The sequence below is a fragment of the Miscanthus floridulus genome, chromosome 10 (genome assembly GCF_019320115.1).
Source record: "Miscanthus floridulus cultivar M001 chromosome 10, ASM1932011v1, whole genome shotgun sequence".
Classification (NCBI taxonomy): domain Eukaryota; kingdom Viridiplantae; phylum Streptophyta; class Magnoliopsida; order Poales; family Poaceae; genus Miscanthus; species Miscanthus floridulus.
Genome location: NC_089589.1, coordinates 120982648 through 121000391, shown reverse-complemented (window position 1 = coordinate 121000391; position 17744 = coordinate 120982648). Strand labels below are relative to the sequence as shown.

At 39.4% G+C, this 17744-nt stretch overlaps 1 protein-coding gene across 1 annotated transcript; it reads right to left on the bottom strand.

Moving 5' to 3' along the window:
• Positions 1 to 3722: 3722 nt before the first annotated feature.
• Positions 3723 to 16577, bottom strand: LOC136487078 (3beta-hydroxysteroid-dehydrogenase/decarboxylase-like). Its single transcript, XM_066484212.1, has 8 exons — positions 16310 to 16577; positions 9779 to 9868; positions 9345 to 9478; positions 8919 to 9077; positions 7150 to 7272; positions 6997 to 7076; positions 3878 to 4085; positions 3723 to 3800 (listed from the first exon to the last, which is right to left on the bottom strand). The coding sequence occupies exons 1-8, from the start codon at positions 16575 to 16577 to the stop codon at positions 3741 to 3743; spliced, it is 1122 nt and encodes a 373-aa protein (XP_066340309.1). The 3' UTR covers positions 3723 to 3740.
• Positions 16578 to 17744: the final 1167 nt, after the last annotated feature.

The window sequence follows — 17744 nt, the reverse complement described above, 5'->3', positions numbered from 1 at the left end:
AGCCAAAGACGGTAATCTAGTGCAGCAGCTTTTCATCCAAACGCATGTTAGTGTCATGCAAATTTCCATCCGTACTTGCCTCAGACCCTCCATCATCGGCTTTATTTAGCCGATTGGTTGTAGACATGTATATGCTTCCCTTTAGACAGCTTCTCCTTCTTAAATGTTGCACCTCTGTAATCAAGTCAGTCAAATAATCCATCATATGTGTTACTCGTTTGGCCTGTCCCTCGTTTATTTTACGATGATGAATTAACTCGTAGCGTGATGATGGCCGAATAAATGTTAACATCGGCCTATGACTTCTAATCAAACGATTGTGGTCCCACCGGGCGTGCCAAGAACATGTGTCGGCACAGAATTTCGTCCCGTGCCGAGGACACATGAGCAAGCCGGAAGGGTCCGCTCAATGGAGCTAGAGATCCGCCTAGCTTCAGCGCAGGGATGGTCGATCCTGCGCACTCCTCCCGAGATGTGCCAGTCAATTTGACCCTGCAATTGACAAGGAGAGAAAGTTTATCAGTAATTTAGGGCAGAAAATGTCGGTGTTGCCAGACAGTCCCGAATGTGCGGCTCTGAGAGCCGATATGAAAGGAAATCGACTAAATAGTCGATTCTAGCATATTCATAAGAATGAATCCATTAAAGCTCATGGAGTTGTGTAAGAAGAATCGGTTATTGTTCAGGATGAATATCATTATTTAAACAAATATTAGTCAATGGCAATAAGATGTCAACAATAATTAGTTTATGCTAAGCCAATGACTACAAGTAACCGAACACCTTTTGTATAAATGAAACAGCTCATCATCATTTAACTATTTGATAAAGATAAATCTAATGAACATATTAGATCTCATCTATCGCTATGACCAGTGGGGCATGAGGCAGAATCATGCAGGGCGTAGAAACAACAATAGACTCGACGACCCTAACTTATTACTAATATCAGTGGGGCATGAGGCAGAATCATGCAGGCCGTAATACAATAATAAGATCATGGGGCTAACACATCTTTCGACCTATCTCTACTTCGATGATCTCGTGATGCGAATTGTTCGTGAAAGCGCTCGATATCGGCTAAAACAGCCGATTCAGGCTTAGCGCACAGTTAAGATCATGCCCTCTCAGAAACGGATCTACCAAATAACGATCCCCACTCCATAGTTCTAACAGTGGGGTGTGAGGCAGAATCACATAGGCCGTGATAACGGGCCATGGAACGGTTTTCGCTAGCCAATAGATCTACTCAAAATCAGGCACGCCTTAACCGCACGCTATGCATCATTAAGATTGATATAAAACAGCCGATAAAACATAATTCATCGTTTAAAGTGCAGATTAGATCAGTTTAGATTAACAAACGATGGGTCAAACAAGATATAAGGCCGATCTAGATCAATCCCAATCGGGCGAAGTGATATTGCTGTAATTAAATAAATACTGAAAGCAATAAGCAATATCGGTAACTTAATGAATCTATCCGAAGGAACGCCACCCTTAGATAGAGCCGATAACTTGACCTTAATCTAATTCGAGCAGTGGAGGTCGACCGGATTGATGCAACCATACTTGGACTAGACAAGAGTCGATAACTAGCTTATACCAAAGTCGCAGTAAAGGTCGACCGGATTGATGCAGCCATACGATCAGAAGTATAAGCCATGACGGTAGTTGCAGACAAGCAGTGGAGGTCGACCAGATCGATGCAGCCATACTTGCTGAAGAACTCGCCAAGATCTACTATACTCTTACTCCTAAGGGGTGGCCGGAGCCGAAAAAGTAAGTAACTTGTATTTGATTGATTGTCTGTTTGATACAATAGCTAGGGGTTTATATTTATACCCTAGGCTGATAAGAGTCCTAAACGAACACGACTAGATAACAAAAATAAATATCAAGATACATGGACTCTAATTTTCCTTATGTAGAATCCTTGCTGATGAAGCTTTCTTGTTTGATACGTGTCCTTGTTTCTTTCATCCTAATATGCACCTGGACATCATGTCTCTCTCAAATTAATTAAATAATATTTCTTGGCCGGCTCATAAATATCTCTTAATTAGGACATTTTCTCTCTTTTGACATCATCGGCCGATCTCTTTCTTTTCGGAATAAGCTTACCAAATTTTGGTGTAAACACCTAGCTTCCACCCGCCTCCGCCTTCTATGCATCCACGGGCCTCTCCGTCATGGTGTCGCCCTCCCTGCTCCTCTATGTCAGCACAAGGAGAGGTGAAAGGATGGCTGCTGGAACAAGCACTCCACGGGACCATGCACCGCCACCCCTATTCGAATCGTTGAGATGGCATTTGTGGCAGGGGCTTGGGGGAGACCGACAATGATGCCAAGGGCCGCGGCCGCAACCGGGGCGGGGAAGCGCGCACTTGCCCCGGGTGTGGGCTCAGAGCGCGTGGTGGAGGATGGAGGTTCTTGCCTGCATCTCGAAGCAGGAGGTCGTCACCGGAATCTCTTCCCTGGAAGATTTGGACTTCAGAGCAGGGGCATCGTGCACAGTAGGAGAATGGGAGCGGTGCAGGAGAAAAGATGTGGCGAACAAGTGGACGAGATGCTTCTGGGCATCCACACTTGAGGAGGTGTGCGGCTGATTTTTTAGCGGACCCATATGGCCCACAAGCTGGTGATGACGCCTACGATTGTAGTTAATTTGAGACAAAATTTGAACCTTACGGTTGCAGTTTTTTTTTGGGACGGAGGGAGTACATTGTGTCAACATATCATTTATATTTGTAATTTATACAAAGAACTAGCACATAAAGGCAAACACTATATCATTAATGCAACACAGTGTAAGTACATGGGTAAGAGTTATGAAGTGAATCCCAGACACCATTTCATCAATTAAATGACAATGTGGTAGAGCTTAGCTTGCCATAAGATATTTTTGACAGCATACATTTATACTCCATTAATATGCACAGATATCATTGACCTTGGTTTAATAGACATCTCCAACATGAAACATTGTCACAGTAATAACCTGAAATTCAAATGGGAGAATCAAACTTTGCTAAATGAATGATTTTAATATTGCAGATGATAGGATTTTGGTACAATTAGACAATATCCTAGATAGAGATGTATGCAGTGTATCTAAGTAAGTTCTAATTTCATAATCTTATCACGCAATCAGTGGCGGATGCACGATGCGGGATAAGGGGGGCTAAAACAATGGAGATGTTGATTTGCATGAAGATTTAATGGTGAAATCAAGCTTTTGCTACAGTGATTAGGCTTGAAATCAAGAAATTAGGGGGGGCTGGAGCCCCCCCCTGTGGATCCGCCGCTGCACGCAATTATATGTGTTCGTAAGCCATATGACTGAGAAATATGCGGAACGAAGTTAAGATCATTTTTCTTCTATATTATTTTACTACATAGGATATTTATATAAGTGCTAAGATAAAATTGCAAGATACATATTCCGGTCAATAGCTAAATCATGTTTGAGAATCTATTGTTCATTAAAATTTCCAGTGAGCATTTTATACAAAATCTAAAACTTTGTATTTTATTTTGGTGCTTGTATATTATTAGGATCCATATTATTACTATTCATTACATTAGCATCACGAATGTATACATTTGAGTGCTTTATTGGAAGCAAAATTTGGCATGATATTTGTTAGGTTCAAGCATGGGACTTTCCTCATTGGATAAATGATATAATATACAAGAGAGTGGGAAATGTTAAAGGTTGTACCTTTATAATTTTCTGTTTAAAATAAAACATTGTCTTTGAAGCGAATGTATGATTCAACCGCTATCCTCAGGCCATCCTAGACCATACATAAGGAGTTGTCTCAACAAAAATAAATAATATGATGGGAACACTGAAAGAGTTCGAGTTACGAACCCTGAGTGAAACAATGGGTTTGTAGCCAAGTTCTTCAACAGCCTTGTCACTGCTAAATGTTCTATTGAGTGTCAAATACTTAACCCTTGCCATTGTTAGCAGTTGAGGTTGACGCATTCCATAGTGGTGAAGTAATAACTTGTATGTCAACTCTAGGACATAAATTATTGGCATGATAACCAGTGTAGGTATTCTTATCTCCAACGGTCTGCATCAAAATTCATCATCTTAGAAATATATCTGGTTACATAAAAATATGCTGTCTTCACTGCTCCCTTCTCCCCAAAACTGATGAGATCCCAGTAAACAAAATTAATGCTATAATCTGGGTTTCCTTGATGTGCACGCATTCTTCTCAGGGTAGGGGGAGTTTCAGAAACTATATGTACCCTAAGTTTTGATCTTAGAAAAATGGCATATAAGAATCAGTTAACTATCAAAATTTATATGGGTTGAAATTGACAGTTCTAAACAAAAAATATATATTTATGAAAAAGTTGTACCAAGATTACTTTGATTGTGTCCCCAGGTTTCAAATCCCTGGAAGCGCAGTTTATGCAACTAATACTACTACAGAAACGGTTTTTAGAGATGGACTCCTTTTTCTGGAGACAACTTGTAACACTCCAGCCCGTTAATAACCTATAGTAGCTAGCCCATGTGGCCCATGTGTGCTTGTGATTGGTGGGTTGAGTATCACCTTAAAAGTTTAGGAGGGTGAGGGCTTATAGCTCTAAATGTAGCATCTCCGAATTAACCCTTTGACACGAAGCGAGGACAAAAATGTATGAGAGGTGCTACGCATATGCGGGCCCATTCCATGTCAGGAGCTAGGCCATATAACAATACTATCAAAATACAACCTCTAGGAATCTCTAAAGATGTCCTAACTCTAGACATCTATTTTCATAACAGATTGGGAACATGAACCGCCTCTAGAAATTGATTTCCAGCATCATTTGCAAATGTGCCTCACCTCTAAAAATAGGTGCACCACAAAAGAATCATAGCTTTTACATATAAAGACATATAAAGTCAAATCTTGTATCGATGTTGTAGACCTCGAAGACTATTTAGGCTCTCAAAATTTGGATTTAATTTCACATATTGTGAAAGCCACTTTTAAAAGTTTTCAAATGATCTTGGATGGACGTACACCCTAAACTCTTGAGATCTAAAAGCAAAAAGTCTACTTAACCCCCTCAACTATTGATGGTTGTCTACTTCACCCTCTCACCTATAAAACCAGGTATTCTACCCCTCAAACTGTTGTAAACCGTCTAAATAACCCCTTGAGGCGGTTTTGAAAGTAGTTTTGCTGACGTGGTATATTAAAAAGTCTATGTAACCCCCTAACATATCAAGGGTTGATTGCATGACCCCCTCAACTATGAAATGTGATATTGTAGCCCTTAAAGCATCTAATAATGTTCGCATGATGTTCATGTAGGGTTGTTTGGACACAATATCCCACCACACTGGCCTAAGCACACATGCTTGCGCAAAGGCCTATCGGCTGCCTCCCTTTCTGAACTCTTTCCAAGCTTGTCCTATCGCCCAATGAGCGCTACCTTGTTTCCTACTCCACCTCATGCACTCCTCAATGACATTTTGCAGTGCACTACGCTTGCGTCCTTGTCATCTGGCTCCTTCCACATCCACGCCCCCTCTCGCTTTCTCCTACCATTGCTGCCTAATAAATTGAAGGATGACAGGATGGAGGATGTGGGAGGGACTGAATGATGATGATGTAGGTGTGGCGTGCTTGAGCTCAATACCATCGACGAGTCATGAGAGGTGGAGCAGGAGACAAGATGTCACACGCTGCTCGCTGGGCGGTGGGTTAGTCTACAAAGAGTAAGGATGTGGAGGCAACAAATGGCCTACGCGCAATCATTTGTGCTTAGGCTAGTGTGGCGGGACACAGTGTCCTTACAACCCTAAATACTATCCGGTGAGTCATCTGAACATTATTTGATGCTTTACAGGCTATAATATCATGTTTTATAGGTGAGGGGGTGATGTAATCAACCCTTGATATGTTAGGGGGTTATATAGACTTTTTAGTATGTCATGTCAGCAAAACCTTCTTCAAAACAGCCTCAGGAGGTTATTTAGATGATTTTCAATAGTTTGAGGGGTAGAATACCTAGTTTTATAGGTGAAGGGGTAAAGTAGACAACCATCAATAGTTGAGGGGGTTAAGTAGACTTTTTCTGATCTAAAACATTACATCTCTATTTTTCATTTGAGGAAGTTGATTTTTACAGGCAGCCGACAAGTTGGCCTGCCTCTAAAAATTGATTTCTATGGGTGGTTGAATGCCTATAATTATAAATCATTGATTTCTTGTAAAGGCACGAGAGTGAAGTGGGAAATTCTAACACACACTCTCACTTCTCTGTTGTTCCACATCCTTTCTCATCATGCTGCTGATGGCCATATGCCTTAGGCATGGTCACCATGTCAGCCTTGGGTGTTATTATCATGTGTGCTACAAAGAATTGATTCACCACATCTGCTCATGGCCTGTAACACCCGTGTCCAAAATATGCTTATATGGCCCAACTCCTTACATGAAATGGGCCCGCATACGCATAGCACCTCTGTTACACTTTTGTCCTCCATATAAAATGGTTAACTTGGAGGTGCTGTGTTTGGAGTGACAAGGATTATAAGTTGGTCCTCACCCTTCTAAACTTCTGAGGTGGTACTAAACCCACCAACTACAACCACATGGGCTCCCGACTACATACTTTATCACCATAAATATTTTATAGTATCTTTGAGAATTAAGTGCTCCCAATATGCTCTTATTTTTATTGCAACATACATTTTCAAAACATGAGGCAATCATAATTCTATTATCCAAATATAAAATGCAATCCTCACAAAATTGTTCTACCTATGATCCCAATCCTCACAATTAATCCTTGGTGCAATGCCGTACTTCTGCCACTATTTGAGGATGGGATGTTCTACTAACAAAGAAGCATAAGGCTATGAGGTCATGCCGGCAACATGATTCATGACATTCTGCAAATCCTCCACATTGAATAATTTTCTATCAGTAAATGTTCTGTCTAGATTTCAGAATGAAGAATCTAGAGAATGTTTACCTTTTGTATCCAAGTTCAGTACGAGCCATATATGCAAAACACCATAGATTTACTGGTTCCATGTTAGTTATAAAATATGCCTGCAAATGATTTCATATGTCAATGAAATATGTTATAAAAATAACATTATAGTATGGAGTGGTAAACACATACTTTGCCGCCACTGATCTTAGCACCCTCTTTTGTAGAAAGAGTTTTCTCGGCGCAGAGGTGACTATGAACCACATTTTCAACATAAACGAAATCATCATAGTTATTTCCTTCACCAATAATAAACTGCAAGCAATAAAATAGGTTATCTCCTCACAATATATGGAGATCCCAATTCCCAAATCTTTGTATTAAGACTTATAAATTAATCTAACAACAAATACAATGACAGAAAGTGATGTTACAATGATATATAATGTAACAAAACCGGCCCGTTAGAAGCATGTAATAGTTGTACTCTTGGTCCATAAGGAGTTGTAGTTGGTGGGTTTAGTACCACCTTAGAAGTTTAGGAGGGTAAGTGCTGGTTTATAATCCTTGTCGTTCAAAACTAGCACCTCTGGGTTAACCCATTTACACGAAGCGAATATGAAAGTGTAAGAGAGATGTTACGCATAATGCAGGCCCGTTCCACGTGCGGAGCTTGGCCATATAAGCAGATTTTGGACCCACAGTGTTAAATATGGCCTTTCGTTTATTATTTTATTATTTGCACCTCAGCATAATACACCACTACAAAAAAGCTAGCGTTAGCATACTACACCACTACAAAAAGCGTTCTCAGGATCGGCTCAACTAGATAGATTTATAGAGGTAGGTGCCTTAAAAGGCTTGCCCATAAAAGGCCTGGCTTTGCAAATGATTTCTACAAAGCAAAAAAACAACAGTAAAATTACTAAAAAATAGATTTTAAAAAAGCCACAACTTTTGGATCGTGCATGTCATCATCCTTTGGTTGTTTGGAAATTTTAAATTTCATAACTGGAGAACATAAAACACATATTTGGCACTTTAAAATTTTGCAACTTGAAACTTGTGAGCTACAGAACTATAGATCATGTTGAGCTCTACAATTTTAAGATAGTTATTTAGAGAAGTGGACCTAATAGGCATGTCTTTGTAAACATCCATAGAGGCAGACTTCGTAAGATGTCTATGTAATAGCGTGTTTGGTTTCCCTCTCAACGGAGCCAGGCTCGATTATACTAGCCAGGCTAGCTGCAGGGACAGGTTCAAGACATGCAACTGCTTGTTGCTTGTTTCAATGAATCTAGAGAACCAGGCTAAGTAGAGCGTTTGCTTGGTTGGCTATGCCACGATACATCATATTAAAGTGAAATGAAAAAACAAGTACTAAGATAATATTTATTTTGTTTGAATCGACTGTATATTAGTTAATTTTACCATGTTAAGCCTTAATCGTCATTGAAATATACTAATATGGCTTAAAATATGGTATAATTATTTGCTAATTCCATATTACCTTACTAAGACGCTGCATCCCGGGAGCCTGTCTCAAGTGAAACAGATTCCATTTTCGTTTCTCGGGGGGCAGGCTCACGGGATGCTTTTGCACGGCTCCATCTAAACATAACTGAAATTGCATCCTCAGAGCCTGGCCAAGGCATATGCATATAACCAAATTAGCTATAAGTTAACTTTTGGAGGCAGGCATCAGTGGCTTCACTGGAGATTCATAAAGGAGGTGAAAGTCAAGAGGCACCTCTATAAATAAATGAGTGCTCATGAGATCCTAACAGATAATCTGTAGGTTCCAAATAAAAAACACTACAACCATTTATTGATTTCATTACCTTTGTACTCATCCAATCTATAAATACTAGGCTACACGAATGAAACATTAGTGACCAACCAAGTCAGCGCTAATAGTAATATTAAATTGTAAGCATGCCATATATATACTTCCTTACATGTATTCTTCCATAGTGATCAAGAATTGGTATCACATGATCACCAGGACCAAAAATGTTACCAGGACGTATGCAACAAGTTACAAGATCATTTAGGCTGTTCGCCTTCAAAACTAACTTCTCAGCTTCTGCCTTGGTTTTCCCGTATGCATCAGGAAACTGCCACTAACAAAATTGCCGTCAGAAAAATAGATTTTGACTATATCTTCAGAAGTTTGTCTAGTAGAACTAAAAAAAAGTTTGTGTAGTAACAGCATGTTAAGAACCTGTCGGTTAGTTGTCTTTTTCACAACTTATGTACAGAATTTCATTTCACTAGAAGGAATGGGGATAGTATATCTGAAGTAGTAATACCCTTTAATTATTAGTTTGGGTGTTCCGTACTAATTGTGCCTAGTGTGCTTGAATTAATCTTAAAATCCAAACCTTATCTGGGTATGGCACTGATTCATTGACGTTGAGAAGTCCATGAAATCCATCAAATACAACAACACTAGAGCTGGTATATATAAGCCTTTTCACATTGCAGATCTTACAAGCATCGATCACATTTCTGGTCCCTGTGCATGTAAAATATAATTCAAAAGCTAATTCAGGACCCATGGTTATGTTATTCTTCTTATATAAATAATAAACAAATTTATCCAATATTGTTGTAATTATATAAGGCATCTAATGGGTTCAAACTAATTTGTGTTTTATGCAGTGTCTATCACCAATAAACTTTGTGAAATGCCATATATTTTACGACTGGACACCTCGTCAGAACGAACGATTTTACAGTAGAAGGTGCAAAATAGCTATCAAATTTATTCTCATTGTGCCACTAGAGAACAAACATGGACAGTTATGCTACTCACCCTCGACATTGACCTTGTAATGAAGTTCCAAGTTGTCTTTGCTAGGATCAGCGGCAGCCGTGTGGAAAACAACATCTATCCCTTCAAAAGCTGAACACGAGAAAAATTGGTATTACAAAACCAAGATATATACACACTTGATCAAATGAGATATCAGGAGTACCTAGGAATCCAGGTTATATGATCCATTGAAGAGTCAAAACTGTTTACAAATTAAAGGTGGGCCACCTAAGCTACCTATGAAAATCGGTTTCTAGATATGGTTGGATTAGGTGACTCAGCTCTGAAAATCGATTATCTGGATCTTTTTTACAAAGGGATAATATTAATAAAAACACAATGCGACAAGGCTACTAGCTAACCACCGTGGTTGCAAGTCACCAGTGACCCATTTCCTACAAACTATGTCATATGCATTTCTTAGGATTTGCAGTTCCCACTACTGAGCAAGCCTTTTTTTACCATCCCATTATTTACTTATCTAGAATCGATTTACTAAGGTATGCCTTATAAATAGAGCTTAGTGCCTATAACAAATGTTTTGTCCCCATAAAAAGTTGTCGGATAGGACCGTCTTCGAAAATCGATTTCCAGAGGTTATTTGTAGCCTTTCGGCTCCTAATTTGTTTTTTTAGGTGTTCTCTCTTCTAAAAACTCCTCTTAAAACTAAATGTAGCATCTACATGAATAGATTTTGTAGTTGTCGGGCCTGCTTGTTAGCAACCAAATTTTTTTCTTGTTAACCCTTCAAGTTTAAGCACTTCTGTAACACCCTAAAAATTGTTCTTTTCGAAATAGGGTTAAAAAGATTTAATTTTGGATTTTTATGCTCAAATTTAGTATAAGGTTTAGAAACATGTTTGTGCATACATGCTGCTACATATTTATTTTGTGATGATTGGGTTTGATCAAAGCTTCAAAAGGATTTAAATTTGAATTGAATTTGGTTTAAAAATTCGTGTTTAAGAAAATAAAATGGAATTTCTTCTCCTCTCCCTTCCCTGTCATTCGGCCCAGCAACGTGCGGCCCAGTCTTCCGTCGCGGCCGCTTCCCCGCGTGGCCCAGCTCCTCCTCTTCCCCGCGCGGCGTTTCCCTCTCTCCCGCAGTAGCCCAGTAGGCCGGCCCAGCCGAGCAGCGCGCCCGCGCCACGCGTCTCCTCCCCTCTCTCGGTCGCTGACATGCCGGGCCCGCATGTCAGGCACTTCTCCTACCCTCGTGACTCGCTCGGACTCGCCGCCGCCGCTGAGGAGTCCACGCTGCCCCCACCTCATCCGCCTTGCCATGCGTGCCAAGATGCTCCCCGGGCCATAAATAGCAGCTGCCCATGGCCGTGCCTCCCCATCCCAATCCTCGGAGTCGCAGCCACCTCACCGAATCGCTGCGCCGCCGCGTAACCTAGCGCCGCCATGCTCGCCGTCTGCTCCGCCGCATCTCGTGTCGCCTCCGTTCCGTCTCCGACCATGAAAACTACCTGGGTGAGTTCGCCTCTCCGTCCTCATTCTCCCCGTGTTTCCGGTTTGCTCTCTCATGGTCTCTAGGGCCGATTTCAAGCTTCGTCGACGAGCTTCTCGCCGTCGACCATGGCGCCGCCGCCAAGTTCGTCGTCGGCCACGCCGGTCCGCGCTCTCTCTCTTTCTCTGATCTATTCCTAGCCGTCCGAATCCAAATCAACAGCCCAGATTAGAAGTTACCCCTTCGGCCGACAAACTTTCAAAAGAGACCCTATGTTTTCCGCAAATCAACCCGCCGTCCACTGCCTTTCAGAAATAATTCAATCCAAGCCCCTGGATCTTATGTTCTGACCCCTACAATTTTCCAAAAATAAGCCCCGGTCCACAGGACTGTTTTAATTCGGTTTTTAATTATTTTTAATACGAAATTAATTTCAAAATATTTACAGAATTGTCATTGATCTTATTTTATGCGTAGTTTCTTCGTTTTAACTCCGATTTGACCCGTTCAAGTTGCGTTGGATTCGTAACGACATAAACTACACATTAGTAACAATGTTAATCTTGTTACCAGCTCTGGAATTTTCATGGTTTAAATCCTAACTTGATTAATAATTATGTCACTGTATTTATAAATAAAATATGATAAATTCCACTTCAGTTTTCAAAACCAAAAATAAGTTTGACTTAATTCAACTTAGGTATTTCTCTAAAATATCTTATGCATCCTTTTATATAGTTAAAATTAATAAAGCATATGGTTCTCTTTTATAAAAACAAGCCTTTCGATGGTTGTATCTTTCGCACCGTTGCTCTGATTAGCGCGCTATTCACGTCTATGTGTTCGTAGCGATGTGTAGAACATCTTTAAAACCTTTTTACTTATTGTTTCATATGTTTGGTGTACTATTTTAATTTAGTTCTATTGTTTGCTTCGTGTATGATTGCATGGATGCTTGTGTGGTGCTTTATGATCATGTCCAGTCGGTGAGCTTTACGTGTTGATCAAGAAGCAGATCTTTGAAGGTTTGATCTAGAAGAAGGATCTGAGTTTATGGCAAGTATAGCATGGGATCTTCCTTATTGTCCTATATACATTTAATCGTTTAATTCATACTGCATGTGTCTACCTTGATTACCACTAAGGATTTCCTAGTACTTTGTAGCTTGTGCCTTGATACCTTTGGGTTATTGCATTGGGTAGCTTTGCTAGTGCTCAACTAAAACCATGATCTTGTAACTTGACTAATGATATATGCAATAAACACTAAAAGATGCTTTTTAGCATCATGGAACAAGGGGCTACAGCATTGGTCTATTTTATGGTGCTCTAGATTCCTCTCCCTAAGGACTTGTTTGTAAGTGATTATCCGGGACTTACAGTACAACTGTGATGGCTACATGGCTCTGGCTTTAGTCAAGTATGAAGACCTTTTCTAGCTTGTTAGTGGTTACCTTTATGGTGCAAGAGGGGCTCCGACAGGTATGACCTTTGCCTGCCAAGTTGAGTGCATTTTGGTTTCTTGGCCTTTTGTCAGTCACTCCTTGGAGGGGAGTTCATGCTTATTGATGGGGAACCTAGCGGCCCTAACTTGTTAGACGAACCTTTGAAAGGCTTCATAGTGAACCCTGCCGACCTTCCTTGGTAGTGGGTTAAGAGGCTCGTGACCTCGGGCGAAAGGGTAAATCACGACTCACAGTGAAAGTGTACAACATCTGTAGAGTGTAAAACTGTTATAACAGCCGTGCTCACGGTCATGAGCGGCATTGGAACCCTTACGGAATAGATGATGGACACTGATGATACTGATGATGAAGATGCTCACTAATGATTATTGTTTATGCTATTCATTATTCATGTTTACCTGATCATGTGTTTATGTGGGCTTGTGGATAAACTTGTTGCCACCCTATTGCTAAAATCATGACTCATTAAAACTAATCGCAGTTAACCAGTGTGAGCCTTTTGAGCCTCATGAACCCCATGTTATATTTGTTGAGTACGACATGTACTTACACTTGCTTTACTTTTTAAGTCTTTGAAAAAATCCCTGATGGGTACCAGATTGCTAGAGTTTGGAGGAATTAGGCTTGTGATCAACCAGTCAGTTGTCCCTGTGGAATTGGAGTCTTCACCCAGAGATCGGAGTTATCTTTCCACTGTTTGCTATCCAAGGATATATCCTTTATACTAAGTACGTTATATATTGAGCATTGTCTTTCGATATTACTCTTATTTGTAGCTATATGTGAGATTTGACTTCCTGGGTTCACATATGGTGCGTATCTAGTTTTATTCTAAAAACCGGGTGCTACAACTTCCTATAAAGATCGCCTAAAAGCCATTGTTATAAATACTTTGTTTTAGGAGTATAATTCAACATCTGAATGGTACCATTGTTTTGTGTAATGTATACATACTCCATCTGAATCATCTTGATGTCCTTTTTGTGTGCAAGGTATGGCAAAGTTGGGCTGAAAATTCTTTTTAAATGAGTGAGTAATTAAATGTTTTTGAGTCTTAAAATATCCTCAATAGCTTATTTTTGGGTACAAAGTTTAAAGCTTTTGTATCCCTTACATTACACGATGGAGCAAGTTTATAAACGCTGACGCCTCTTTAAAACACCCATATATGATATGTCACTCATGCACATGCATTTCCAATGGAACTAGATTAAATGACTTAGAGCGCAGCCTCTAACTGTTATAGTATATGCTGCAACAAAAAGGTATGAGCAACTCGTAACCCTTATCCTAGTGATGACTATGACCCACTGGCTGAGGAGAACCTCCCTTACACATGTAATAAAACTACATCCCAGAACTCTCTTATGGGAATAAAGCGATATGGCTTGAAGCTACACTCGTGAGAAAATGGTTTTTTTTCATAAAGCCAAGTATGAATGTCATCAGGTCAAAAAAAAGAAGTACGAAACAAATAAGGATTTTTGACCCCAAGGCAACCCACTCAATTTTGAAGTGAAATACTTGTGCATGTGGTTTCAAGGATTCGAACCACTGACCTCTTCTCTTGCATGATACTTATGATCCCACCTAAGCTTCACTTCTAATAGCAAGGGATTTGTAACTTTTGACACTAGCTGTCAAAAACTTTTGATGATTATATCTACATAACTAAAGGTGATTTTTTTTAAAGTGGTGAATATTTACCATAACAAAATGTTAATTATGTCCTATTATGAATATGTCGTGGCTTATTTAAAAGTATGTCTATAAAGTCAATTTCTTTTGGCTTTGTCCAAAACCAACATAATCATTATATACATTATATCATGTAACTATTATAATATAGTGAGTATTTTATCTCTCTAAAAACTTAGAAATCAGAGTTACCTAACTACTTCACAAATTGTCATTACATTATGCTCCCACCTGCCCATTTTACAAGTTGTAGTCTGACATGTCACCCAAACTACATTTGACCATTCATTTCCATCATAATATATTTTTATGATTATAAAATTATGATTATTGGATGCTACATGTGTGTCTGAATGAGTACATGAATTGCGACAGTCAGAAATAATTCTAATAAATATTTCTTAAAGATTGTTACTTTCCTACCATGCATACTAAAATATGATGAATTCCATACATTAAATTTTCTTTCAACTATATTAGTACAATTTTAAAAGTATTTTATATCCAAACAACTACTTGTGAAAAGAATTATCACCTTTATTATTATTTGGAGCTGCAAAATGTACGCTCATATCCCATACAGTTCAAAACAGCAACGCTATTGTCAGATGGTTCTTAACTTAAACATCGAAGATAATACTAAACTATTCAATGTGAGGGTTTCCTTTTCTACAAGTGTCGCCTACAGGATAGCAGGGCCCAAGGCAGCAGAGACGTTTGGACTGTCAAATTGATGAGAGAGGAACAGTGGAGCGACAAGAGGAAGATAAACAATACTAACAGTAAGCTAGGGGTGTACACTTTTTTGTTCTATATATTACCTCTGGCCATAAAGAAATTTCTTGAAAACTTCAAACATATCATAGATTTTTAAATTAGTTTTAAGCATCTAGATAGGTTGTATTAGAATCTAGCATTATATGGGTAAAGTCCAATTTACACCCTCCAACTATCGTCAAAGTCCGGATTTCAACCTTGAACTTCAAAACCGGATAACTTTGGCCCTCCAACTCTTGAAAAAGTTCAACTTTCAATCTTTTGGGCGGTTTTGTGTATGAACAGTAACTTTTGATATTTTTGGGAGACGTCGAAATTTTATATTATTTTTTTAAGCATCTTAACGTCCTCAAATGAAAAAACTCAAAACTATAAAGTTGTAGATCTCGTTGAGAGCTACAATTTTGGTATAAAAAGTATTTTCATTTAACTCCATACAAATAATATATTAGTGCTCTAATGCGGCAAGCGCTAGTAGGCAATTATTATAGTGCTGAAATTTTATATTATTTTTTCGAGCATCTTACTTTTCTCAAATGAAAAAAATTAAAACTATAAAGTTGTAGATCTCATCGAGGTCTATAATTTACATATAAAAATTATCTTCATCTGACATCGTATTGAAGGGTTTTCTATTTTTTGAAATTTGAGTCTCATCGATGTCGACGCGTGATGAGACTCAAATTTCAAAAAATAGAAAACCCTTCGATACGATGCCGGATGAAGATAAATTTTATATGTAAATTGTAGACCTCGATGAGATCTACAACTTTATAGTTTTAATTTTTTTCATTTGAGGACATAAGATGCTTGAAAAAATAATATAAAATTTCAGCACCATAATAATCGCCTACTAGCGCTTGCTGCATTAGAGCACTAATATATTATTTGTATGGAGTTAAATGAAAATACTTTTTATACCAAAGTTGTAGCTCTCAATGAGATCTACAACTTTGTAGTTTTGAGTTTTTTCATTTGAGGACGTTAAGATGCTTAAAAAAATAATATAAAATTTCGGCGCCTTTCGAAAATATCAAAAGTTACTGTTCATACGTAAAACATATATACTAGCATATTCACCTCTGATAAGTTGACACATTGCATTAAAATTTAAAACATATATACTAGCATATTCACCTCTGATAAGTTGACCTAGACTGCAGACATCCACTGAGGAATAGACGGCACGGCCATCCTGGAGGGCGTCGCCGAGGAGCTCCTCAGTGTCGCCACGGCCAAGCTCGATGGCGGCTGTGAGGTCAGTGACCCGCACAAACCACTCGCCAGAGCGGAGTAGCGCAGCCACCAGGTGCCTGGCCATGAAGCCACGGCCACCGGTAACCACGCACCGCCGCCTCACCGCCTGATGGGCACCGTTGTACTCTGCAAGAAGTTGCGACCCCATATTGCTATTGTGTGCTCTCCCTGCTGGTCTATGCACGTATATTTATAGCCAGTATAATCGGTGATTAGATTCAGTTTCAATTAAATTTGCAAGCTCATGTCCCACATGCCGTTTATTAAAATAAGACAACAGATCAGCCAAATCTTAGTGTGACGATGGGCGAAGAGAGCATACCGTATACGCATTACTAGCTTATTAGGCACTAGCTACGAATATCGAACGAAGAGATGTAATAAAGCATATATAAATGAGAAGTGTTGGATAGCTTGAGCAAGTGCAAAACAAAATGAAAAGTACATTAGTTGTGTCAAATTTAGGTTATCTAACTAGCAATCACCCTTATTTTTATATCCAAGGCGGCTGCTGTTTCGTATTAGTACTTCTCTGTATCCAGATGGCCGCTTGATTGATTCCTTGACCTCGTAAGCTTGATGGCGGACAGAGTAACGTACACACGCAGCATGCGTATATAGATACGCCCACACGTCAAAGTAGCGTACAGGGCATAGAACATAAGACAAACATGATGCGTGACAGCTTGCATGGTATTTACAGACACGCATTGACCGGCGTATCTGTAGTATCTACATTATTGTACTCACCACTCTGATAATAAATAATACACTAATCACAAGCTGAAATAATTAACTGTCCTAACGTGATACATTTAGCAGCCTAACTAAATGAAAGAAATGGCACATAAGACAAATAATTTAACATGTCAAATTTTTCTATCGGGTATGTTTTTTTTTCTTTGCGAGTATATCCGGTATGTTAGATATGTGTCAAATATTATGTACGAGTTTGGTTACATTAGGACTCTAAGTTGTATTTGGCAGTATAGGGTAGAGTTGGAGTTGGAATATGTAACCCAGTCTCCTCATAAATACACGAGAGGAGTGCTACTGTTGTAACCATGATGACATAGCGACACGTTTGCGAGTGGGCAGCGGCATATTGCCAGGACCCTGGAGCAGCCGATGTTTCTGGTATCGGGGAGGAACGCTCGTAGTCATGCCTTGAGGGCGTAGGCTTTGTCTGAACCTCGTTAACAAATATCGTGCCTTTGAAGTTATCTGTGAACCTGCATGTTTGTCTTGGTAGATTTAATTGACGCTTCTATGCGTGGAGGTTAACAGATAGATTGCTGTTGTGGGCACTAATTTC

Excerpts from the sequence above, each read along its gene's own strand:
- LOC136487078 (XM_066484212.1), bottom strand. The coding sequence starts at position 16,577 with ATGGGGTCGCAACTTCTTGCAGAGTACAACGGTGCCCATCAGGCGGTG. Across the intron at positions 7,273-8,918 it reads ATCACTATGGAAGAATACAT|TTTATTATTGGTGAAGGAAA; the intron begins GTAAGGAAGTAT and ends TATTGCTTGCAG. Across the intron at positions 7,077-7,149 it reads CTAAGATCAGTGGCGGCAAA|GCATATTTTATAACTAACAT; the intron begins GTATGTGTTTAC and ends AATCATTTGCAG.